The 26895-nt window shown below is 37.9% G+C and overlaps 1 protein-coding gene across 1 annotated transcript in view; it reads left to right on the top strand.

Annotated features, from left to right (window-relative positions):
- The first annotated feature begins 5199 nt into the window (after window positions 1-5199).
- Window positions 5200-26895, top strand: part of TMEM132D (transmembrane protein 132D) — a 269653-nt gene continuing 247957 nt past the window's right edge. The window contains exon 1 of the mRNA XM_009968052.3: window positions 5200-6216. Within this exon, the coding sequence (XP_009966354.2) occupies window positions 6138-6216 (79 nt within the window). The 5' untranslated portion in view covers window positions 5200-6137. The remainder of the gene's footprint in view (window positions 6217-26895) is intronic.

Genomic DNA, 26895 nt, shown 5'->3' with positions numbered 1-26895 from the left:
GGAGACAGCATAGCAGGCTAGACAAACCTTTGATTTGTCCTATTTCTTTGTTCATTTTCATTTGATACAAACAAAGATATTAAAAAAAAAAAAAAAAAAAAGAAAAGGGAAGCTGGCAGTGCCTGCAGACAAACGTTTTCATCATCTCCATAGTAATTTTAAATGGGATTTGCCCTCTTTCCTTGTAAGGCATCATGTCAACTTGTCTTTAGTTACATCTCAAAACAGTCACAGTAACATCCTCTCTTCTGGTATGTCAGGTTATCTGCTCCTACAAAACACTGTGAGTTTCCGATTACACCAAGAATGTAATCAGATTTCAGATTGGACACTGTTGCATGTCAACACTTACACACATTCCAGCCACTTAGATCAATTCACTTGTTTCAACTTGGCAAGTACTCATACTAATACATAACATTTTGCTGCTATGGAGGCTTGAGTTCAACCCAGTAAGGAAGAACAAATTTTCTTTGTACCCCTTAACTTTTCACTATATATTTCTTCATGTAGTGATTTTTTTCCTGATATCCACACATACTGGTTAGTTTCTTTACTGAGCTTTTATTCAAGCTGGCCTCTGCATCTTACAAGATTTGGTCTTTATAAATCACTGCACTTTATTGTACTGTGAGTATAGTAACTTGCAGCCAAAGCAGCTTTTAAAATCCTACCATCAGATGAAACAGGTTAATATATTAGTTCATTAATTCAAATAAAAAAGCCCTCTTAGATACACTTTTTGTCTATTAGAGTGCTGCTGATTTGGCTGATAACAGCCTAGCTGTGCTGCGATAAGGTTCTTTGTCATTTTTAGAAGTCATTTGGAACTAAGCTATTTCTGAGTTTTCACTGGAAACAAGTAAAGGAGAGTGAAAACTCTGACTGACATCATCTACTTTTCAGCTATTGTGAACTGACAGCAAGCCCTGCAACTTAAAGTAGCCTGATAGAAATACTATTCACCACTAAGGTTAGTGTTTGATCATTAAAGAGATAGGCATTCCAAGGAGTATTACCATTGATGGTAGAACTACACACTGTCAAACAGATTTTTATTTCAGTCTGGTGAAGATTTTGACCTGACTCTGCTTTTCTCATACAACAGAAGCATTATAAGCAAAGTGATTTTATTTTTTATTTTCCTATGTGGTATGATTGAACAGGTGAGAATTAGTTTTAAATAAATTAACAAAGAATTACTGCTTCATCCTTCTGACACTGAAACAAAAATCTAAGTGCTGGTTAATGTCAAAAAAGAGTAAGATCCAGAAATTAAAGTGAAATTGAAGAGTGTGACTCAGTTTGGTCTTTGTGGCATCTCCCATTATCTTGTTCTGATTTTCGTATTATTTATGTGGGAGCATCACAAAAAGACTTCAGCTGCTGACTGTGACTCAGCTGGCCAAGATGTAGTGTACACATACAACAGAAAGAAGTCCCTTCCCCAAAGACTGCATTACCCAAATAAAGAGAAAAGACCGCAGATAGATGTGATGAAGAAATGAGTGATAGAAACATAAAATAACAGTGGAACAAGTTATGTTTTGCCTTATGAATGGCAGTCACAGTACACCTGCTGCTTCATGACTACTAAATGTTTTGAAGACAACACAATAAATTGTGTAAAATTGCTGAGAGGTCAAACTGATCGTGCTGATTCCTTTTCATCTTCTGAATCTACAATTCTAATTGCTCCTTACTTTGAATGTTGTGCAGTGACAAACCCAGATAATCCATTTCAACGCCCCCTGTGCAATCTTCAACTAATTTAGGGGGAAAAAAAATAGGAGTAAAAAATCTGTCTCTCTAAAAATCAATGGTAAAGTATGCACTGACTTCAGCAGTACTAGGATTTTTCTCTCAGTTTAATGGAAAGTGAAAAATATTTTTGGAGAAAAATGTGTAACTACTCAGTTTAAAAGACTCAAAAATATGCCTAGCTATTTCAGGTCTCTGGGCACTGAGAGAGAATTGTTAGAACGCAACTAGCTTTTGAAATTAATTGTTTGCTTTCAGATCACTGGGCACACTATGTATTTCCACATATTTTTGTATATTTGTTTAAAAATGAGTGTAGAATACTGGGCAGAGGAACATTTTTGCTAGTCCACTTGGCTACAGTCTTTTCTGTAGTCTGATGTTCTTTGCCGCATCAGTAGGGCTCCTCCTAGACTTGTACTTCTAGCCTGTCAGTAAGGGAACATCACTGTCTCAAAAAAAAAAAAAAATCTCAAACAAAACTGTGAATTGATAAACTGATTTAGAACAATTAGCAATTTTAATTACATAAAGCAGATTATATATATCAGTTGATATATCACATTGAAAATTAAACAAGAAGTCTCAGGGTAGCAATGAATTTTTCTCATTAACCCGTTGGATGCAGATTAATCAGTTTTCTACCTTCCCAGCTAGCCACAGGTTGTGAGGATGCAGGTCTCTTCATTCTCTTTTGTGTTTTCCCATCTTCCTTCACAATTAGTTGTGTTAATTACCCAGAAAAGATTAGGCATACTTGCCAAAATAACATATAGTTAATAAAACAGGAAGATGTTTTCTCATTACTAAGTAGTATGAATTGATGTGATTTTCCATGAGCGGTGTCTAGGAGAGGTTTTCATCACAAAAGCATTCAATAACCAGGCTAGAGTTTGTACAGTTGATGTGTTCTCACCTGCACTCATAGGAAGAAGGTGGAATTGGGACACCCACTCTGCAGACTGAAATTTGGCAAGTGGCCTAACCTTCAGCTGTCACTCCAGTAAAATACTCACCGAAGCAAAGGGAAGATTATTTCTGTGCAGAGCACATGCAAAAAGTGAGTACACGTACTCATTTCTGAAGGGACTGGAGGCAGCAGTAAGTCAGTTGGCTTTGAGAAAGGCTTGAGACCCAAAAGTGGCTCAGGGGGATAACAGGATATTGGAAGGAGGAGGAGGAGGATGTTGACAAAATATTATGTGTCCATTACTACCTGCTAAAAGTAAAATGTGTGCAGAGTGCTTTGGAGCAAAAAGGGTATTGATGCATAAAATTTAATATTTAGTTACTGACCTTTCAGAGTGACTTTTAAAAACATTAAGGAAAAAATAATAGCCTAGATTATTTTTTTTTTCTTTCACAAGACAAAATTTGGAAATTAGTCTGTTTAGTAAGTAGCATCCTTTTGCACCTGAATAAAGGATCCTGAGTTCCCTAGTTTCCATATTTTGGCTGGAAAATTAAATAAGTGCTTCCAAGTCTGCTGTTTCAACAGTGATGTTGCAAAATATGAATAGAAGAAGGGAAAGAACCTAATTTTGCAAATATAGTATGACTGGCATTAAACCCCCCTCTCATTCTGCAATTCTGTAACTGTTTCTTCCTTTCTATCAATCTAGTTACCCCTGAATGACTGGAAAGCAGTAAAATTCTGTGTACAAAACACCTCCAAATGTTGCACAAATTAACAAACAGTAAAAGCAAGGTATTGTCCATAGAGTTAGAAATTGTAAAGATAAAGAGAAGAGGATCTTTTGATTTGTTTTGGGTTTTTGGTTGGTTGGTTAGGGGTTTTTTTGTTTGTTTGTTTTGTTTGTTTATTTAGTTTGGTTTGTTTCTTTTTTTTTTTTTTTTTTTTTTTCCTTAAAGAGAAGTTGGTAGCAAAACCCCTCACACCCGTATCTGGAGAGAAAGCTGTTCCTTCTTTACACTTTTCATACTTTTTGTAGACTATAGGAAGCTTCTCCTTATCTATCAGAATACAATTTAACCGGTATATTATGCTGGCAGTCTTCACCCTGCTACTGAAAGAAGCGGGGCATTGGCTTCCTCCTCCAGACGATGATTGTTTCATCTTGGATAGAGAGTGTTGTTTTATAATTCTCCTATGTTGGACAACATCGTAAGTTTTTGACCACGACATAGTACAAATCATGTCAGTAAAAACTTTTTGTCACCCTTCAGAGTGGCTCAGATGGTACATTTATGTTTCAGATGCAATGCCAGTTGTACAGGTGTGCTTCATTGCAGGTCAGGGGAACCTCTCTGGGATTGGTAATACTTCTAAAACTGATGTGAACTTCTAAAATCAATTCATAACCACTCAAAATACAGCCTTTTCCCATTGCATGGCTGATTATGTATTTCTCAGTGTTGGCAAACAGAAAGTGTATAGTTTCAAAGTTTATTTTGACAGACCTGTTTTTAAAACTTCAGCATTGAGGATGTTAATATAAAAAGAATGTTTTTATTGCTCCCAGACATGTACTCCATAAAGAAACAAAAGTGACTATCATTTTTTTCTAGGTTGTTGTTTTTGTTTGTTTGTTTGTTTTTGTTTTGTTTTGTTTTTAGTTTGGGCTGTGGTAAATTGCCTTTTGCTGCCATTCTATCTGCCCAGGATAGTAAAAAGCTCATTGACTGAAGGGTTGGGTTAGCAGAATGGTTCTTGCATTGACACCTTCTATAATGGAAAACCTGAGATCTTTTTTTTTTTTTTTTTTTTTTTCCCCCAGTACTTTTGAACAGTATTTAGACCAAATTCAGGTATTTTCCCTGCTGTTCTTCCAATCTGCATGAAGTATTTTACCACACAGGCTTCACATTATTTCCCTATTCCGGCTGCACTACACTTCCTTTGGCTCACGACTGTTCCAGTGGAGCGCTGAATACACGATAAACATGGACGAGGGCAGGAGCCAAAGCCTCACCACGTGCAGCAGTGTGCACCCGCCAAGGCGGCCTGCCTTCTCGCTCCTGCCAGCCGGAGGGATGCCGTTTGTTTGGGTGCCGGGAGAAGCGAGGCTTGTGCCCGCCGCGGGCAGCGCCGGCAGCGGCCTCGCCGGCTGCCGCTCCCCGCTCAGCGCCGCGGGGCTGCGGAAGCCTCCGGGAGCGGCACTGCCCGGCTGAGACACCCGGCACGGAGCGGCCAGGGATGCCGCGCTCTCCCCGCACCCACGGAGCCTTCTCATCCTCCTCCCTCCCTTGCTGAAGCTGAGCCACCGCCGGGAACCGTCCTCGCGGAGCTGCGGGACCAGCCTCCCCCCGCGCCGCCTCCGCGCCCAGCCGCGGCCCGGCCGGCCAGCTCCGCTCCGCCCCGCTCCGCTCCGCCCCTCTCCGCGCCCCGCTGCCCGGGGATTGGGGCTGCCAGTCTGCCCGGTGCGAGGCGGGGCTTGCGTCGTATGCTTATTTATTTATTTGTTTCCCTCTTTTTTATTATTTTTTCGCGACTCCTCCCGGCTGAAATCTCTGTCTCTCTGGCAGTAGCGACCGCGGTACGCGTAGGATGGGCCGGGGCCGGCGGAGGCGGGCAGGCGGGCGGGCCGGGGCCGGCGCCCCGCTACGGGCTGAAGCCGAGCAGCATCCGCGGGGGCGGAAGGTCCCCGCCGGCCGCGGCCACTGCGCCCGCCGGCCCCGAGAGCAGTAAGCACATCCATGGCAATGACCTTCCGGAAGGAGCCGCACTCGCCCCCTCGCTCTCTTGCAGAAAGTCAAACAAGTCAATGAGGAAATTGAGAACTTAAAAAAAAACCAAACAAAAAAAAAAAACCAAAAACCCAACAACCAAAAAACAACAAACAAACAAACCACAAAAAAAAACTCAAAACAAAAAAATCAGAGAGCGCGCAGCAACAAAAACCCTGCCTCCCTGCCTGGATGATTTCAGGGCCGATCAGCATCAGCTAAAGCAAAACTTTGGTGGCGCCCGGGGAGCCGACGTGCTTTGCCAGCGGGATGCGGGCGCCGGCGCTGTGAAGCGCGGGCAGGCGGCTCTCTGCTCGCGGAACTGGCGCTGCGCGGCGCGGAGCCCCCGGCCGCTGCCTGGCGCGCCTGACCCCGCCGGCTCGGGGTGCTCCGGCGTGGGGGGCTGCTTGACTGCCTCAGACAGCTGAGGCTCGGGACTGAGGTTTTAACCAGAACTGTTTCCTATTTATTTATTGAGAAGAGAAGGTTTTTCTTTCACAGCATCATCCGTTTTGAAGAAAGGAGGGAGGAAAGGGGAGGGTTAAAGCTAAAGAAGTAAGTCTCTCCGAAGGAAATGCCTTTTGAGCTCTCCAGATGACCTTTTCTGAAAATGCAGCCTCTCCAGCTGACCGATTTTTATTTTGACTACAAAGTGTGTGAAACTGAGCCCTAACTTCACAAACCCTAGGATGTGCGCTTCTGGGATTAGCAATATGGGGCATCTGTTGTCACCTCTCCTCTTGAGCCTGGCAGCAGTTTTTTCCAAAGGTAAGTCTCAGTCTCTTCTGTCTGTTTCACTGCATCTTGTTTTTTGTTTATTTTGCATACACAGCCTCTGTCCTCTCTCTTTGTAATGCCTTGAATGTTGATACCCACAATTCATGACATAAAGACTTGGGGGGAGTCATGTGCTAGTCAAAACCAAGGTATCCTGATGGGAAATCCCGAGTGTCAGGATTTTACCTTGGTCAACTGTGACAGACAGTCTACCCATTTACTGAGGCATTTGTTACCTGCCTGTTGTACTTTTGATCATGTAGTAGATGCTGGTGATGAGCTTAGCTGGTAACTCAACTTTGGACTATGAAGGGTTTGTTATCTGGAAATTTGAAATCTTTGGAGGTATAAGCTATTGGAATTAGCTGCCCTGCCGTTATCTTCTACGTAATTTTGTCAAATTAAAAATCCCGTATCTCAGGCTGGCTGGCAATATTTTGCTGGACCAGAGAAATATGTGCTTGCTGAAAGGTTTAAATGCTTTAATGAGAGCCCGAACCAGGTATCTGATACTCTGCATGTTGTGTAGAGTTTGAATGTCCTGACAGCATGACTTCAGACGACTCAGTCATACCTTATTGTTGCCCTCAAGTGTGTTTACAGTAAGAATCAGAAAGCATAGAGACAATATATGCTCAGTCTTCCTTTGAACTTGAAGTTTTCATTGATGGCCTTAGCCAAAAGGTGAATGCATTTTTGCAATATTCAATTTAGGTGATTCTGAGCATTCCTGTGGAATATAAATTAGGAGAAATACACATTTCTACTGAGAAGACATTGTGCATCAACATCTGTATTTTGGCAGGAAAACAAAATTAAAGTTCACATGTGGTTAGTCTTCAGTGAGCAGTAATAACATATGCATTTAATCTTTGATTTTGCAAACATACTGATAAGGAGTTCTGCTTATAAACATCACTATTTAAAAAGGTATTATTTATTCTTAAACCCTCTTTACACTTCCAGATATCAGAACTTTTATTTTTTTAAGTGAGTTATTTTTACTAATTACTTTATATCCAGAACTGAACTGACTAACAGAAGGCAAAATACACAGCTATGTATTTCTGTGGTGGTTCCCTGTATCAAATTCACTTACCCTCCTTTTTTCCTTAGAACAGGTTAGGAAAGAAAGGAACAAAATTATGAGTCTCCTCAAATGTTACCTAAATGCAGTCCCTACAAAAGTACAGTTTTAAAGTTGCAATTGGAAATGCATTAGCAGCAGGAATTGGAAGTCTTGACTCTTTTCAAAAGATTGCTTCATTCATATTGCACACTGGTAGCTTTTGATTTCCCAGCTAGGTTGTAAAGTATGTATTTTATTATAAGCAATATCAGTACTTTGGATAGGCTAACAACGCAGTGAGAGTATTAACTTTTTCATCTCCTGTTTTTTGTTGTGTTTCAGTTTGAAGCCTTAACACTGCATTAACATAGTGTTTGACTGAGATTGCAAGTTTATTCCAAGATTGGAATATAAGTGGCATTTCAGTCATACAGAGCACAGTGTTTGTTTTACTGCCAGTTCAGCAATTATAACATTCATATATGATTTTATTCTTAAATGTTACTTACATCTCCTTTCAAAGATAAACCTGGGCAGAAAAATTAGACTTGGAAAGGAGGTCTGTTAGGTGGAAAAGAAAAATGCTGTAAGGACTGATGAGTGAGATTTTTCTATGTATTGGGATTGTGAAGTCGTATTAAATGCAGTATGTCTTGAAACCAGATACACAAGATTCTATTAGAATTACTGGTATTCTCTGTGCTATTTATTTTGGACTTCAGATATCCAACATACTACTGCATGATTGCTGGGACTCTGCTGTTCAGTAATACAGATCTCTAACGTAATTGTCTATCTCCATACTAGGTTACAGACTCCATCTGTACTATTCTGCCTTAGTACACTCTGAAGGGACCAGAGTGTTCCATGGATTTATAGTATAAACTTGACAATGTAAAAGGTTGACTCTCCCTGTAAGAAGATGAAACCAAAAAAATAATCAGACTTGATTATTACTACAGGGCATATTACTTTGATGCTTTTCTGGTGCTAATAGAAAAACTCTTTCATTTATGACATAATGACAAAGTTTTCCTAAAGAGATAAAAAATCTTTTAACATGCAACAGCAATCAGCTGTCTATTGTGTATAGGTCTGTTGCTGATTACTCAGAACCATGGCAACGTACCTTTTTACTGCACAGTTTCCAAATCTTCCAGGTAATAATGTTGAAGACTTGAGAATACTATTGTGGGTTTGCTTTGCTTTTATCTTGTAAATGCAGAAAATAGCTCCAGTCTGAGAAATGAAATGTTGTTTTCAATAATCAGCTTCATGTTCTTATTAGAACAATTTGTCACTGATGGTATAAACCATGTATTTTAATGTATTGTCAGTCTAATTATACATACGTGTGTATATACATATATATAGAGAGGAAGAGGACAGAGATTATAAGGCTATGTAACTGTAGTTATAGGAGTAGTTGCATTTCACAGCTTTATCTTAAACAAGGAGTTTTCTTGAGTCGGTCCTAGGGAGACAATGCTTACCTTCAGTAAGTTGGGCATTTTTCTATTTGGTATCAACTATAAAAAAAAAATCTTCAGAAAAAAATTCTTCAGAAATCTTCAATTAAAAAATAACCAAGTCCAGTTGATGTTAATGAAAACACAGACTAATACGACAAGCACAATAATGTGGGCATTTTGTTCCCTTGTTTAAGAGGAAACCCTCTCATTAGCTTCATTGGAGTAGAATGGAAACTTTAATACTTTCCTTGAACACCAGGTTCCATACTTGGCTTAAGTCTATAATGAACTGAGCATCTCTGGTAAGACGCTAAACAATGTTAGGATGTATATTGTGAGACTTCAGATTGATGATCCTTTTACATTATGAATGTTTGTTGTCAGATAAAAAACCTGATTTAATTAATTTCAAATTTCAGCTCTAAGTTGACAGCAACAAACCAAGTAAATATTTTAGTGTCTTTGCCTGTCTGCATTCTGCTGGGCATTCCATGGTGGTCTCTGTCATACTGGGCTGAAATCTTCCTCCTAGTTGCTTTCTAATGAGATCTCAGGACACATAGCCACTTTTGGGTTTTCTGCTTCTCTCAGGTTTTATAAATGTGGAGGTTGGGCGACTGTATGAGGCAGGTTTACCTTGTGTACCCCTAAGAGTGTTCTCCAGAGGCTGGAGATGAGGGTAGTCCATTTGCAGTGATGCCAATCTTCTATTATACGAAAGCGTGTGTGGGGAAATCTCACAGAAACTAAACGCACAAACATTTAGTTTTGGTTACAGGATAGGAGAGAAGTATCTGGATATTTTAATTTAAACTGCCTCTGCTTCCTTTGGCATTATCCATGTTATACTATTCTTTGAACTCTCTTGATTTCTATTCAGTCTTATACTGTAGATTTTTTTGCCTAATTATGGACAAAAATCTATCTTTGGCTTTCTCTTTGCAATTTTACTAATTCCATGATGATACTTAGTGTCAGAATATGTCATTCTGTCCACATTGCTGAAATACATTACTGATGATTTCAGTGGATTATATCCTTGTGGATTGTAATTGTATAGGAAGCCACTTCCCTTGGCTTTAATCTCACTTGTGCATCCACTGGCTTCTGTGGGAGTAGTGGTGTACAAGGAATTACACAGCTGAGCTTGTTAGTTATGTTCCACCTTCCAGAAGGCTGTGGGCTATTTCTGAAGATCTTCATGTACAGATCTTCCACTGACATTGAAGTGCACTGTAGACTTAATGTAAGTAGAAACATGGAAAATGAAAAGCTGAGGAGTGCAACCACCTGTGTTTCAGCACTGCCTACATTGTGGTTCATTACTTTGGAATGCTGGTAATATATTAGTAATGGAAAACAGAGATGTATATGGGATTAAAATCGAAGATTATTTTATTTGATTTTATATATATGTTGTCTTTTTCTTTTATTTTCTCTGAACCTGGTGGTTCAGAGTTGAATTTCAGTCCACATTGATAGATTTTGATTGTGAAGATGAGGGACACATTCTTTTTCTCAGAGTAATGGTGCTGACGTAACTTGTGGACGGACTCATCAAAGGCACTTGTTGCTATAGCTGTGCAATTGATATGTATAGAACATTTACCGCATGCTGATTTCAGATGACCGTTACTTAAATGAGCATAAATTATAGGTGTGGTCAGTAGAAGTTTTTCTTGTAAAATTTGCCTATGTGCAGAAACCAAAAAAGTTTTTTAAAAACTCAAAAGATAAAGGAAGTATTTATAGCTGTTCCCATATAACCAAGGTTTTTGTACTTTGTCCCAGCTGCATTGAACTTACTGTTATTTGAGACATTATACAAGGGAAGGAGAAACTAAGTTGCACTCTTTTGCTCTTCTTGTGTTTCTTGCAACAGTGTACTTCTGGGAGAAGCCCCATTCTGATTCCTTTCTTACAGTAAAAATAATAAATTCAGACTAAACAAAAAAATTCTACAGCTAGACCCATGTTTTATTTGTCAGCTGCAATACTGGCTTAATGTGATTTGGTTTCTAATATTTCCCTGTAATGTTCTCATTTTTTACTTCTGTCTTTTCTTTTATTAGTTCCATAGGACTGGCGGGCTCTGTGACACCAACCAATGTTTCAGATATTAATAAAAGCAGCTTTATTCAATAAAGATCAGTTTTATTTAATAAAAGAGAGAATCAAAAGATAATCTGATTTTTTCATGCTGCATTCGCATTAAATCAACCTCCTGAGGTTGTTGTGGATGCCAAGTCTAGTGGCAGTCTATCACAGGTCCTAGGATACATAAACATGACTCCAGATAGATTGATTGCAGAGAAGCTGAAGAGGTGAACTGAGATTCATTGCAGGTTTGGTTTATAAAGTGTTACATTAAATTACTTGATTTTCACCAGTCTTTGTAATATTGCCTGCTGCATTATTAATGGCAGTTCAAAATGAAGTGGATTTTAAATAGTCCAGAGACATTTAGATAACACTAATTATGATGAGCAGATTTAAAGTACATATTTGAGGATGTTAGGCTACTTCACCCTCCTCCATGAGGGGGAAATTAACTTTAGAATGAGGATTGGCTTCTTCATGTCCTTGATTGCTTCTTTTATTGAATAGACTTAATTCCAGTGTATGGTGTTAATCTGATGGCCCCACAGAGCTAGTGGATTGAAAGTGTTCATCCTCCAAAGAGGTACATCCTCTATAGTATCTATGCAAACTTCCACTTTCTACTTTAGTAGTGTGACTTAAACTTGACCTAGAGGATAATGAAACTTCCAGCTCTGCGATATAAGATATTTTATCCATCTATTGATCCACAGTGGGTGTGATCAAGAGCCCATTACAGACAGTATATAGGGTTTCATTGCCTTTAGTAGGCTTTAATTCAGAGTGTAGACCGAGTTTTCTGGAGTGATATTTTTCAGCCTGTGGCCCATACACCAGTGGTGATTCATAGAACATCTGAGCAGTGTTGTGAAACTAGTGCCAGAAACCTTATGCATGCAAGCTAATAAAAAACAAAGGGAGGAAATAGAAGTAACAAGGACACTTTCAGAGTGCATCCCAATTTGTGTTTGGTTGTAAACAAAGACCTTTTTGACAATACTATGTAAGATGGTCTGGATTTCTTTCAAAAGGTTAGATGGCTTGTGTCCTTAAAAAGGTTGAGAAAAACCACTGTAGTGAGACTAACAGTAGTAATTTAAAGTATTTCTCTGAACTATTTGGTATTGCCTCCGTACTTCAGGCACAATCACTGGTGGTGTGAGTGTTTTTAATCCATGGCAGCATCGGTTCACTTAAATCAACGTTGAGTAGTAGTTCAGTGAAGCAATGTAGGAGTAGTCTGCCAGTCACTTAACTGCATCTGCACTGTAGGGTCAATTAACTTCCTAAAGGGCTTCTGCTGTACTCACAGAGGATGCTTGTTTTTTCGTACATCCTCAGTCTTGTTTTTTTTTTTTTTTTAATTAAGGTTTCCAGAAAGGTTTTTGGAGGGAGTTTTCTGTATTGCAGACGACTGTCTCCCTGAAAGTTGCTCAGGAAAATGCACACATTTTTGTTTCTTGTACAGACAATGTAGAAATGGTTGGTAGTGGATGCATCTATGCTGATGCCACATTTCCCCAGATTTACCAAACAGAAGGCTTCTTCCCTCCTCCTGTAGTCACTTCACCTTCCAACAGACCCATCTAGATCTGTTTTTAAAGTTACTTTTAATTGACTTTGTTTAATTATTTGGGGGTTTCTTTGTAAATAAAGACTTTTGTCACAATGCTGTGTAAGATGGTTTGAATAAGAAGGTGTTCCAGAAATTTCCTCTGGTAATGTTTAGTAACCATTTTCCAGCCTTAATTTTTTCAATACCATTTTATACTCATTTGCTTTACTGCTAATGGTGTCTTTTAATCTTAATAGCTCTTCTTCTCCTTGGTGGAACACATTGGACGTCATTAGTTTGCAGTTTTGCAGCTAGAGCAAGCAAAATAAAACCACATGTACAAATGATCATGTAGTCTGTTAGAATATGAGAAGGGGGAAGGATATTGAATAACATAGATCCTATAAAAAAAACCAAAATAAATTAGTTAGCTAACAATGTAGAAAAAAGTAGCAGCGGTAATAACCATGAGTGGGCCAAGCAGAAGTGTGGAAGGATGTCAACATGCTTGGTGTATACAACTTTACAAGACAGACTAAGAAGCAACAGAAGAAGTGTCCTCTCTAGCTGCACCAGGATGCTCTACAGCATGCCTTTTGATCTATTTGCTTTCAAGGTAGGCAGACTGTTGAGCAGGCAGTCTGTAGACCTCTTGCTGAGGAACAAGGCAGATGTCCAGATATTCACACAGATGAGGCTGCATGTCTGGCATGCTAAAAAAATCCTCCTAGTCAGAGAGTTTATTCTCCTCTAATGCTAAATGATGTCAGAACCTTGACTTTTTTTGGTCCTCAATATTACTTACTTGCTTCTTATTTATATTTTTAAAAGTGTGCTTCTTATGTCTCAGTATGCATCGTGTAAATTCATTGCACAAGAGGAGGAATGCACAGTTGTCAGAGATAACTAGCCAGTAATGTCTCTGAATATTAATCCAATCCATAATATAAGAAAGGAAATAATACCACTTAGCTTTCAATCCACTCATTTATCAAAGATCTGGATTAGCACATAATCGTATCCTACATTTTCTACTGAGCCATGGTGACTCATTCCATTTGTCTTTAAGAAAGAAAACAGTGGCAATTTGCATGTGCCTACAGTTGAAATATCTGTATTTATCCTTCAGAGTTTTGCATCTCTGTCTTACTGTAATCAGTCTTGCTTGGTTAATTTTAATTTGGTAGTACACATTGGGTAGTTAGTCTATGCATGGCAAATTCCTACATTTAACTTCCTACATTCCTCTCAACAATATGGGGTGTATTGTCAGCTTTTCCTGGTATGAAGGAGGTCTTGGTGTTGTTTCAGTGGATTGTATTTTGAGCTACTGTCAAAGGAACTACTCAGCTCTGACAGAACTTCCCAGTGTAATAAATGTGTAACAATACCATGTATCAGCAGTTACCCTCCTGTCATCTTTAGCATGTTTCCAGAAATAAAAATGGATCTATTTGCTCAGGTTCATAAGCCTGTAGCTCTTGAACTGAAGAAGGATATCTTTATGTAGTCAACAATATGGGACTTGGGGCAGTATGTGAGCAATCCTGATTCTGCCCAGTGGAGAAAAGATGTACATACCTCTTTCCTCCACTGTAGGCTTATTACCACACTTTGTTACTCTGTAAGCAGCATACAATGAATACTTGTAGAGTTTTCACTAATATGTTCCATTTACACTAATTTTCATTGTGTCTAGTCTGTTTAGAATCTATTTAACTCAGATCACAGGATCTAGTTAACTCAGAGTTAGGTGCTTTGTTAGGTGTTAAGCTCTTCTATGGAATTAGGCTCATATAAAAAACACTAGGAAAAGTTGGCCTACCTTCTGGACAAGAAAATGGAAAAGGAACATATGCAAAAGGAATGTCACATAATCTACTAGTGTGCTAGTGTATATCTGATATATGACTGATTGAAATTTGTCATTTTCTAGACTGTAGTGGCATGGATGCTATTTTCAGATGTCTCTAATAAGTTTCTTTGTATGCATTCTTAGAAATCCTGCTGAAATACCAACTGCTCAGCAATCCTGTAAATCAAGGTGTGAAGAGGTGGTGATCCAAAATTTACTGAACACTTTTCAAGACTTTAGTCTTTCTGAGTTTTGATATCCCTCTTAATGACAAAGAGTAGTTATACCTTCAGTGAATAGCAATAAAAGCAATGTACTACATTTTAAAGCTTGATGCTGTCCCTAGATCTTCCCTTGTTCACTCGGGTTTATCAGTTAAGGTTCTCTTATTCCATATCCTTTTCCATATTATTGGGCAAACAGTTGTAAGGCTATCATGACTTTAGCTGTGCTCTGCTCTCTCCTTTGTGGTTGACTGTGTCCCCTGCAGCAGTTGTCTGATAAGAGATGATTTCTTGCATACTGAACACTTGTGCACAGTAGGATTCTGTTACATACTTCTGACTCTTTGACACCATCTGCCCAGTAAAGTGGTTTTAATGGGTTTCCACTGAGTCAGCCTGTACTACAGCCCTGACAGCATGCTCTGTGTTTTTAAAAATAAACAAAATCTCTTCAGCAAAGCTATCCATGAACATTGGCTTCTCCAACAAAATTGAGGATTACATACTGTTTGATATTTTGTGGAGACAGAAATATTTCTATTTGATAGACTTTAAAATAGGAAAAAGACTTATGGTTTGGAATGGTCTTCTAATAGTACTAGTTTATTTTTTTAAATTAGGTCATTTAAAAGCATATAAAGCATTATTTCCTGTCCCATTTTTTAGTAAGGTATTATTATCCTTTTATAGAAATGAAATCATTTTACCTTGTTGGACTTGTCTTCCTTATGAAAGCTGGGGATTATAGTGGTTCACAATGGTGATTTAAGAGTCAGGATACTCATTGGCTTTCTGTAACCTTTGGAAAACCACTTCAGTCCTCTACTCTCCCCTTCCCATTTAAACTGTCTTTACTCAGAATACAAGTTGTTCAGAGCAGGACTTGTTTTACTTGCTGTTTATATAGCACCTGCACTTCTCGGATGAGCATGTACATTTTACTACATTAAAATAATTAATTACTAGTGGCTGAGTTAGAAATTAAAATGTGGCATTCTGATTGTCCTGATTGCTGGACATGAACAACTCAGAGGCCTGTAAGAATAGAAGAGATGAGTAGGGTAAAGGGATAAAAAAAAAGAATATATAATGAAAACATCTGTGTGATTAAAAAATTCTAAGAGCTTAAGTAGATCCCATCCCATGATATTACAATTAATAAGCTATCTAAACCTTTTCAAACAGCAGCATGATAAAGGGAACATAAAAAGCTTCTTATAAAAAGATGTCATAAAGATGTTTTCATATTTCTTTCTGTTATAATCCATTTTACTGAACTATTGAAGAAATCCACCAGATTTTGAATATCTGTATTAATAATGCAACAAACCACTTACAGTGAAAAAATGTTTTTTTGGCAGATGGTACAGGTCATAGAAATATTTTATTCCTTCTCTGCCTCTTCAAGTCTTTGGGGTTTATTTTAAGCTCCTTCATGTTAGTAAGTTGCAAACATAGTGGGTAGCAGTGGTGATGAGATGGACTGGTGAAAGAAACTGTTGGCTAGTCTGTTATGATGGGACATGAAAAGTGAAACAGTCAAAATAAATGGATTCTTCTGAACTTCTGAGCTGACTTGATAAGAACACACAGAGAATCAGACACAATCCTGTTCTTTAGTCTTTAAGTTCTTTTTTCTAAATTACATGGAGCTTGACCTCCAGCTGAGATGAAGGTTTCTCTCTGAAGCATGGGTTTCTTTTGTCTTCTCTATGCCCTATACAGTGCTAGTCCTGGCTTGTAGATCTGTGTAGGGAGCCAATACAAGATAGTTGAACCCCTATTTCTAGCTGCTCATTTGCTCAAGAATAACTGTTGCTGAGGTCCCAAAGAAAAATTATCTTCCATGCTACTGTGGCATTTCAAGTGAATAGACCATGAGGCTAGGGCAGCTTTTCAATACATTTTGAGATGTGCAATGACTTCATATAAAAGAGCCATTCACAACAATCATTAGCTGTGGAACCTTTTGTGCAATAAAGACATTTACCATTTTTAACCCCTGGAACATGATGGTACCAATTGTGAGAAAATTGGTAAGATCCTTTTCTTGCAGCTGAAGGAACAGACAGTTCCATCATCATTTAATAAATGGTCAACAGCAGAGCTGTGCATATGAAGTTTTCAAATTGTGTGAACCTTTGCTCTTTGCAGATTTTCTTACATTTTCTGGCTAGTTTGGTTGAAAGCTTGTGGAACATCTTAGCAATACTGCATCCAAGTGCAGGTTCCCTTTATATTATCATGTTTGCATCCTTGTAGGTTTCTTTGCTCTTGCTGTCTTTTGAAATCATCCAGCCTCTTGAGGTCTAGAATTCAGACTGAATTTAATGCATCCAACTTCAGTTTAGAAAAAATATAAAGCAAGTATCACTATGAATTTCTTTGAGAATTAAAATGGTATTTCCCAAATGCTATCCAGCAGGTTGAGTGGTATCTTAGTGCTCCTTTCTCTTTGATTTTGCTAATGCTTCATTTGTGTATGGATGAAATGCTAACTAAGGTAAATACCTAAGATCTGTGATCCTTACACAGTTGTTTGCTGCTGCTGTTACTTTTTTTTTTTTTTTCCCTTTGTCCTACCATAACTTTGGATATTGCTGTAAAAGTTTCCTGCTGTTTCTGCTGCAGTAGTTTAAAATACATATATCAGCATGAGCTGTGTCTTTTCTTGCCTTTTTATTTGGACTCTTTATCTGAGTAGCAATAGATCAGAGTAATGGTACAATAATCACTGTTGAAGCATTTATTTGTTTGTTTTCTTTCTATTTCTATGTAGTCACATGCTCCTTTCATCCTTTCATCTATTCGTATCAGAATTATGCATGCAGTTTGGATCAGACCCTGAAAAAACAGAAATGCTTGTAAGTAGAGAATACTATATATAGCAGACCTTTGTTATGGTATTTATAGTCTTGGTGTTTAGAATGTTTTCATATGCATTATAGGTTCTCATCAAATAATCAAATAGCATCAATAATAATAATAAAAAGGATGGTTTGTGAAGAGATTCTTTTCAACTGTTCTCTTTTCAGCAGCTTCAGAAAAGAACGATGAATTTGGCAGCATATTTGCAGTGCTAACAAATCTGGGCTTTGGCAGTCTAAATCAGGAACATTGAATTCAAAACTGAAGATCCCTCACAGAGATGTCCTGATAGCAACTGCCTTTAGGTGCAGGGAGGAGCATGTACAGACTTTGGATGGTTTTAGCTTTTGCAGTAGGTCATAGGATAATCTCTTAGCTAATTAGCTCTGTCAAACCTTAAGTCTTTTATGGCCTACAACTTCTATCTGGAAGGATCTTGGGAGACAGTGAAGATCAAGGGATGAAGCAAAATTCCTCCCAAAATGCAGAGAGCTTTGCAGGATGTTATTTGGTGTAACAGAATTTTTCTAGTATTTCAGTCATACCTTGGAGTGCTAAAGACCATAATTTTTTTCCCAATAAGTACATTCTCATCTGTGTTTTCAGCCTGAGAATAGACACTATCCTCGTCTTCATATCTGTGATGACACTGCATCATTCCCTCAGCTTCTTGGGCATGGTCTTTGACTTGTTGCAGGTATTTGCTGCCAACTAGATCAATTTGTCAGAGAAACTACACCTCCTCACACTTGTTTTATCTTCTTCTGACAGACAGGCACTATCAAAATCTCATCTGGAGCCTGTGGAATTATTGTAGGAGTTTCAGTTATGTTTTATGCTTCTTTGACATCTGTCTCAGGAATAGCTGATCTATTGTATTTGTCCTGGTCTAAATCCGACTGGTCCTTTGCAAATGCTGCTTTCCGATACCTCTTCATTTTCTTCTCCAATGACTGAATATATGTTTCTCTCAGACTCTGAATAAGTGAATTCCTCCATAGTTCTTGCACTTTCTCTTGCCTCCTTAATTATAGGTCAGTGCCATTACTTTTTTCTTTCTGATTGCAAGTCCAAGTCTTGTTTTTAGCACTGAGATGAACAGAAGGAATCATGGAGGAAAACACACTATATAATCTTAGATTTTGAGATTACATTGAATTTGTAGCACTGACCTGTAGGAGGTATCAGAAAATAATTGATAACCTAGACTGGGAGCCCAGAAAATTAAGATTTAAGGGCAAGCAAGAAGAAATTTATGAAAGTTGGAAGACAAGAAGAAGAAATAAACATCGAACTCTGTGTTCTGTTGTGTGCTACTACTCTGCAGAGTAAGAACTGATAGTGAAGAATGGGATTGTGAAGACTGGATAATAAAGAAAATCAGAATATCTGCTTTCTGTGCTCTGTGGCCTGCTTCAGGCAAACAGTATCTGCACAGATAGTGCCCATCACCAGAACAGTTCCAGGAGGTCTAATGTCTTCCAGTCCCTCACATCTGCCTATACCCTAGCCCATGGGCAAGTTACACATATATTTGATCTTAACATCTAAAACAACTATCCTACCAAACTGCAAAATTGCCCTCACATTAGTTAAAGCAGTTGGAACTGAGGACACAATCCCTTCTACACAAAATGACCGGGGGTCAGAGCTGTTTTTCTGAGGTGGTTTCCAAAATCACTGTAACTGAAGATATATTCTGACCGAAGAATGTAGCTGTTACAGGGAAGTGGGGAATTGGGCATCTACCATTCAGCCTAATACTGAAAAACTGGAAAAGAAGCTTTGCTCTGTTCAGCAAAACAAGTGAAATGCTCTGGAATTTTTAAATTGGTGAAACATCCTTGGTGGAGGACAACTGAAATTTTAAGTTTAGTTTCAGACTAAACCAAATATTGAACTACCATAACTTTTCATGGAATAAATAAATCTTAATTTTGCCTATGATAAATCACAAACAGCCAAGAGTAGCTTTTTTTTTCTTGTTTTCATAATAATCTCATGTGAAATGGTTTGTACTTTATTTCACCCACCTGAAAGAAAAACCAAGATAACTGATGATCAGTTACTTCTTTGTATTTGGTGGTTGAAAATAGCTCCTTTTGTTTTTGCAGTACAGTATTTTCTCATTCATGCGAGATTCTTAATTCTCACCACTTTTGCCAGTAGTAAAGTTTTTTTCTCATCATTCTTTCTTTGTGCAATGGAAGCTCTCACACTGTGCAAATGCCCTTGGTGTTCTTCCTTGACCTGCTGGCAAAAGGTAATCTTGAAAAGTTTTTTGTTTCCTCCTCAATTGAAGTTGCACAGCTCTCTCAGTAGAACTTGCCTTCTGCCCTGGACAAGTAGTCATCAAATTTGCTGGTAACAGAGGAATGATGCCTACTATAGAAACCATGCAACTTAAGAGAAGGAGATGATGAAATTACATAGTATTTTATATTGCAATGAAAACTGTGCTAAGTGCTGTGAAAACACAGCAAGGAACAGTAAGTATTTTGGAGTCAAGGTCTAGCTTTACAGGAGAAATGTGCGGAATTTTTATAATGTGGCTTTAGAAAACGGTTATGACAGACCCTGGAAATCAAAAAAATATATTTTACAGGTATAGTAGTTGAACAGCGGTAGCACAGTAGTTGAACAGCGGCACTTTACGGTATTTTGGGTGTTGAATTTTTGGTCACCTAAAGCTAGACTGTAAACTGTAAGCAGTCAGAAGAAAATTTGTAATCATTCTTTATTTGGCTGTATCTGATTTGAAAATGAGCATGGATGGTATGGCTCCTCAGTAGGCTAAGTCAGCCTCAGTTGGGGCTGCTGCAGTCTCTTTCTTGTGTGGCATTGACATTTATGCAGTTGAGTAATGAACCATGCAGAGAGCTGACTGATCCAGCTGAAAACTAATCTTTTTTTCTCAGTTATATAGGTTAGGGTTTTTCTGCATATACCAGCTCCAACAATACTGCAATTACGTATTGGGGTGGTTCAGCTCCCTGATCTTATGGAAAACTAACCCAGCAAAAAGAAAAGCTTTCCAACAGATAGGGGACTGTGAATAATCTCACCCTGAGGCCACATCCTCACCAGATCTGAGATGAAAAAGGGCTGAGGGTGTGCCTCAGTAGCCTGCAGTTACTATTTCTTTTTGTAATATCAAACTGTACCTCCAGTAATCTGTTCCCAGGCCTTTTCATTCTCATTCCCTTGTATTAAAAATCATGATTATGGAAGTCAGAATTTGTTAAAGCTCATGGAATGGCATGGAAACTACTCAAAATGGAAAAAAAGTTTGACAGTGATCCTTTCATATATTTACAATTGTCATTTTCAGCTGATAAGCCTTCCTGAAGTATATTCCATTCTATCTACAAAACCGTAACACTTTAAAAATAAAAGTATAATAGTAATATTTAATGATGACCAAGGTAGAGCCATGCAAGTTAGACAAAGATATGGTAACAAAAACTCTCAGTCCCAGTTTTCCCTCAGTAAATTCTTTCTCATGGCTTGGCTGAAATTTTTGAAGGGGAGGGAAAGCCTTCCACTGTTGTTGACAGTGTGATGATCACTGTACTTTATACTGTTGGATTCAGCTCTAATACTCCAACCTAAAATGGACACTACTTACCTGTATGCTGGATATTTTGATGAGTGAGTTGAAATATTTTGAAAGCTTCTTCATATTCTTAATCCAGCCAAACTAATTCTGAGTAGCTGAATTCTGTAGCAGTGATGATGGAAACTGCAGTACAGTAATGAAGATATAAGATGCAGGAGTTTCCACAAAGATATTTGGATTTTATTTCCTTACCCCTGTTGCATAGCTGTGATAATTTTCAACCATTACCAATGGTGCTGTTGCAACCGTTTCCAAAAAGCTGAGCATCCCCCTTTCATAATCATGGATCTGGGCCAGCCTAGCATTTTCTCCTTGGCTTTCAGTTCTGTACTAAGCATTACAGACTACTATTGTATGAGATCTCTCACATCTGCCTATCACCCAGGCAGTTCCCACTTCTTAGTCACTTGTTTATTTATTTTTTTTTCTTTCCTTATGAACTAGTGCTGTGACTAAATTGGTAAGTCTTAATGGCTCATCATATCTTGCGTAGGCTTTCTGTTTCCGACCCCCATTTTCTCTTCCACTGCCAGAACGTACATACTAGTAGACAAATGCCATCTGGGAATTGTAAATCTGTCACAAGTACCACTGCTATTAGTTTGTGTGTATCAGGATGCACGGACTCTTACAAATGCTTACTAATCTGCATCAGAGTTACAATATTTTTAAAATTATGTCCATCTTGATTCTTAAGGTATCCAGCTTTTAGGTCAAAGTCTGTAAGCTCACAGGAGTGTTTTATTTTATTACAGTGGAATAGTTAGATCAGCATGGGGGCAAATGGCAGTTTGAGTCATGGACCAATTCCTGATTATACCTGTGTGCTTCCCTAATGGAATTCAAATAAATGAATTTGTTGTGTGAAAGAAGTGGTATTATATTTATTTCTAAATTCTTTTTAAGATGCCAGCATGTAGTCCTGTGGATGTGAAAGAAAGGTAGAGCTTGTCAGCCTTCCTGGCTGCTCTGAATTAGCCTGAACCTATTGGAAATGAAAGGTTCAGAGAGCACAGGTGGAATAGATTGAAGCTTTGAGTGAATTGAAAGGGCAAGTTTACTGGCTAATCATGATCTCTATGGGCAGAAAGATAGCTAATAGATTGAAATTGTCAGACATTGTGAAGTCCATGAAGGAACTGCTTAATGCTTTTTGCTTTACAGTTCTGGATTGTGGTAGCTGCCTTCTTTTTAATTAAAATCTCTTTTGTTTCCACATAATTAAAATAAAACATGTAAGCATATAATATTTAGTGGATATATGAGGCATGAACTGTTCTTATCTTGACTGATTTTTTTTCTTTCTTTTAAGATAACAAAATTGCATGAATACATCCATTTTAGAGGTTGTATTTCTTCACTCTGTAGATGAAGGCTAGATTTTTAAAAGCATTTGGGTTTAAATTCTAGCACCAAAATGAGTGGAGAGATTTTCAGTCAGTCTCAACATTGACATGTGCTTTCTTGAAAGTCCATCCAGAAATGTCACAGAGGGGAAGTAGTGAATGCTGAGTGCTTGTGAACCCTCTCACATTAGTTGAGGGAGCAGAGCACTAGAAAATCTAGGCCCTGACTCTTGAAAACTTTAGCACAGCTCCCAGCTCAGTGGATAGAATCTTGGCTGGAGTTTAAGGATCCTGATGTTGTATTAAGAACTAATAATATTACAACAAAAGTTGATGAATAGGTCTTTTAAATTTTGTCTTTAATTTGCTTCATTTAGAGAAAGGAGCGATCTCAATTAACAGACGATTCTATTTAAACAGTTCTTTGATTTAAAGCTAAGAAAGAAATGCAGCCTATGTTTTGCTATTTTATTCTGCGTTTTTATTTTCAGGCTGATCTTTAAGAAGTGCAGTGAGCTGTTAAGATATATAAACCAACTTCTGATACAAATTTTAAATGCCTGAAAATAGGAGACAAAACCAGGCAGCACAGTAGGATGCCAATATATGCAAACTACAGAATAGTTTGAATTTATACTAGTGTTTTAATTGTAAATAGTAGTGCACTTTTTCTTTTTTTTTTTTTTTTTTTGGTAAATTCAGAATTTATGTTCCACTGTATATATTCAGTTTCACTGTATTATCTTCTACTGGCAGAATTTGCCTTCAAATTCCAAATCAATATAAGATCAATCACTAATATCTTAAAATCCACAATTCACTCCAAACTCCTAATGTCCAAAATATAGAATTTCAGATTGTTTTAAAAATATCTTTAACTACTTTTACAGTTATCACATTTTTTCCATTTGTAGATGTTCAAGCCAAGTCTGAGTTTTGCTGAAAGACTTGAACTCACAACAGAACTTTTCTACAACAGTCAGTATACTTACTATGAAGCCTTTTCACTGTCCCTCACCCAAACATTCCATCTAAACATAACAGCCTTATGTAATCTTAAAATGTATGATGACACTCTGAAGGTTTCCTGATATCTTCTGATGACTTTCTGAAGACAGGGGCTATTTCTATGTTTTGTTATAAAAAGTGCAGTATGTGAGAAAAAAATTCTAGCTCTACAAATTCAGTCATTGACTTCAACATGACCAACTCTTCTTCTTTCCATTATTATTGAAAAATGAGTCAGAGTGGGTAGAAATAAAGCCAAGTATGTGCATTGTCCATTATATGATTTTAAAATGTCATATGAATGAAGTTACACACTTATGGTCTGCTTTGCGTAAGTGACAAGTCCAGCTCTTCTGCTGAAATTGACCAAGAAGAAAAATCCCATTAAAATAAAATGTTTTGCTGCTTTAAGGACAGATTCAGTTACCTTTAGTCATACTTTGCAAGGGCTTACTCAACAGGAACCCCCACTAAATGTACAGGATGGAAGAAACTGACTTTTCATAATTGAAAGAAAAATTATAATAAGATAAAGACTAACATGAGGTGGTAAGTCTTGTAATATTTAAATACAAAAAGTACCCAAATTTTAGGTGAGTGCCTGGAATAGATACAATACCTGAAGACTTGTTTAGCTTTTGCACAGCAGCTGATTGTCTTCAGAATCCGTAGCTTTATTTGTTAGCTGAGTCCTGTCTTAAACCACAACACAGTGCATTGTTGGTGCTGCAAGCTTTTTCTTGTTTTGGAAAAGGTGAAGCAATGCATTAACAGTATGAATGCAATAAAGAATGGATGGGTGAGTGCATTAACCATTAGTCTATCAACTTTACGAAGTGCAGTGTTTTCTCAAGCCTATGAGGAACCTAATGAGCTATGATCAGGGAGTGTGAGCCTGCCTCCCTAGCATCATCTACAAAACTGCATGTAAGCAACAGAGTGCAAGCATCCAAAGTGAGATGTGTAGGCATTTGTCTGTCACACTGGATATTTTTCAAGTTCCCCATGCCGGCTCTCTGAAGGAATGGGTCTATAGCACCACCAGCTAGGGCCACTATTACAATGCTCAGGTTTTTGTGTGAATACTAATCAAAATCTCCCTACTCACATCAGTGAATTGTTAGTCTGAAACGTGTTAATGTCCATGAACAGTTAAATTTGGAGGCCTCAGCTTATAACTCTTTTATCTCCTACATTACAAGTTCATGCTACTCCTGTTACCTGCAAGAAATTCCTTCCAGTAATATTCTTTTAGCCTTTATTTACTGACTTGTGGAGAACTACAGATTCTTTCATATCCTGTACCCCTCAGCTCGGCACTGCACTTGATGTTTCTAAGATGTCAGGGGGAAAAAAAAAAAAAAGTTAAAATGAAACACCAGAATAAATTTATACCCATTCAAAGTTCTTAAAGCAAGAGAAATACCAGGTGTTGTATTGAGTGTCTTAACCTGAAATGGAAGAAAAAAACCTCCTAATAGTGATATTGATAAGATGACAAAAAACATTTTAGGAAATGTGGTGGAAGTCCTGTCCGCAGCAAGAGGTTAGTATTAGAAGGATAAAATTGGATTAGAAGATTAGAAATTTCAGAGGAGTGGGAAGGAGTGGGGTGGGCAGAAGCCACATCTGTGCCAAATCAGCCCTCCTTTTTCCTAGTTTCTATGAGGTAACATGAAGGGACTAAACATCAGCAAGTCCTGAAATCCTTTCCAAGCAGAATCACATTGATTGGATTGTTCTTAAGACTTCCACTGATCATAGAATTGAACTGCATTCTCTTTTCCTCACGATTACACAAATGACTGCTTTCTTGCAAGATAGTTCTTTAACATTCCCAAATGATGCTTTCATGCTTCTTGTATGCACAGTACAGTCCATACTTGCTTCCCAAAATGAAGTTCTTGTTAACGTTGTTTTGGAGCTTGTTAACACCACAATATCCACTTTCTTATTAGGATATTGACCTGCCACAAGTTGATGCTCCCAGAGGTAGGGATGTTCTTGATTTTCTTCATTTTGCTTTCTGATAATGATATTCAGAGCATTCTGTTAAATCAGATATGTTTCCAAGCTGACCAAGCTTTCAGTTTTTAGAAAAATCTTTTTTCTATCATTAAGAATTTTACAGGCTGCTATTTTTCTATATATTCTTACAAGCTGCAGGCAGGTGAGCTGATTATATGCCATTTGAGAAACATTGGCTACTGAGACATTATTATAGACACCAGAATAATTCAGTATTTATTTCCCTTGTGACTTTCCTTGGAATATCTAGTGGGCATCTTGTTCAGAGACAATTCTCCTTGGGAAGCTGATTGTCTAAGTAACTCCATAGTTACCATGACAGACCTCCATTTTATTGATTTATCTGGGGCAGAGAGGGAGGAACAGAAAGAAAGTGGAAGAAGAAAATAATTCTGAGAGAGATTAATTTAGCTACTGTTTTTAGAATATAATGTAACACCTTCATAGCCTCCTCAAAGTATATTTGTATACTTGGGTGTGGTTTTGTTAAGTTTCTGGTTTTGTTTTCCTGACCTGGATACATAGAGGTATGTGACATTGTTGTCTGGAGTTAAGGGCTTAAAGATAGTAACCAGATTTATAACTTTACTGATTTTATGGACAGAGTGGCCTATAAGGCCATCCAGTCTCTCCATTTATAATGTCAAATGTATAATTACACTTTTATTCATTGTGTTACCTTTGTACTGAGACTGGTATTGTACATTTAAAAAGAAGTATGCAAAATCATACCTACTCTTGTTTTGGTCACCTTTAAAGAGGCAGAGCTTGTACCTGTTGATTATCACCTTGGTAATTAAAAGCACATGCTTTCCAGTTTGAATTTTTCTGGTTTCCAGTTAAACAGGTTCTGTTTTGCCTTGATTAACGTCCATCTCTGCTAGGTTAAGGATATATTTATTATCCAGTATTGATACCTTTTTGATGCAACAAATTCCACTGATATCCAAACCTTTCTGTGACACTGACTTGATACATATCAGTCCCTCTTTTAGCCAGATGCAGCTATCATGTAAATAGCTGTAATTTTATTGGGATTACAATTAATTATATTAGGTCAGATTTCAACCTACTAACATATTTTGGAGTTATACAGCCACAATTAAAATCGTAACTTGGCCCTCAGTTTTATTTTAAGGACCAAATCACATCTACTTTTGCATGGTTCCTGGGCTCCTTTGGAATGGTACCGCTGGAGCACCTGCTGGACTACGTCCTTTGGAGCAGTTCTTGAATGTGAAAACAGGCTGTGAGATGTACAGATCTTCAAAGTGATTTCTCCGGCTGCATCAGGGATCTTGTTGTTATAGCATCTGCAGGAGTAATTTAAATTAAACAGCTTTGTAATCACTCTTATTTTTACCCTCAAGAAACAAGCATGCCGAAGAATTAAGGCTTTTAAGTGGGACAAAACACTGATTGTATAGTGCATTAGAACCAAAGGATCTCCTTGTCTGGCCACTTTATCTGGTATGGTGGAAAATAGTGCCATGGTGTTTTTTTCTGGACAGCTATTTCCCATGAAA

Source organism: Tyto alba, unplaced genomic scaffold, assembly GCF_018691265.1.
Source record: "Tyto alba isolate M040663 unplaced genomic scaffold, T.alba_DEE_v4.0 Super-Scaffold_44, whole genome shotgun sequence".
Lineage (NCBI taxonomy): Eukaryota > Metazoa > Chordata > Aves > Strigiformes > Tytonidae > Tyto > Tyto alba.
The sequence above is the reverse complement of the archived record's forward strand: the minus strand, read 5'-3'. Positions and strand labels throughout refer to the sequence as shown.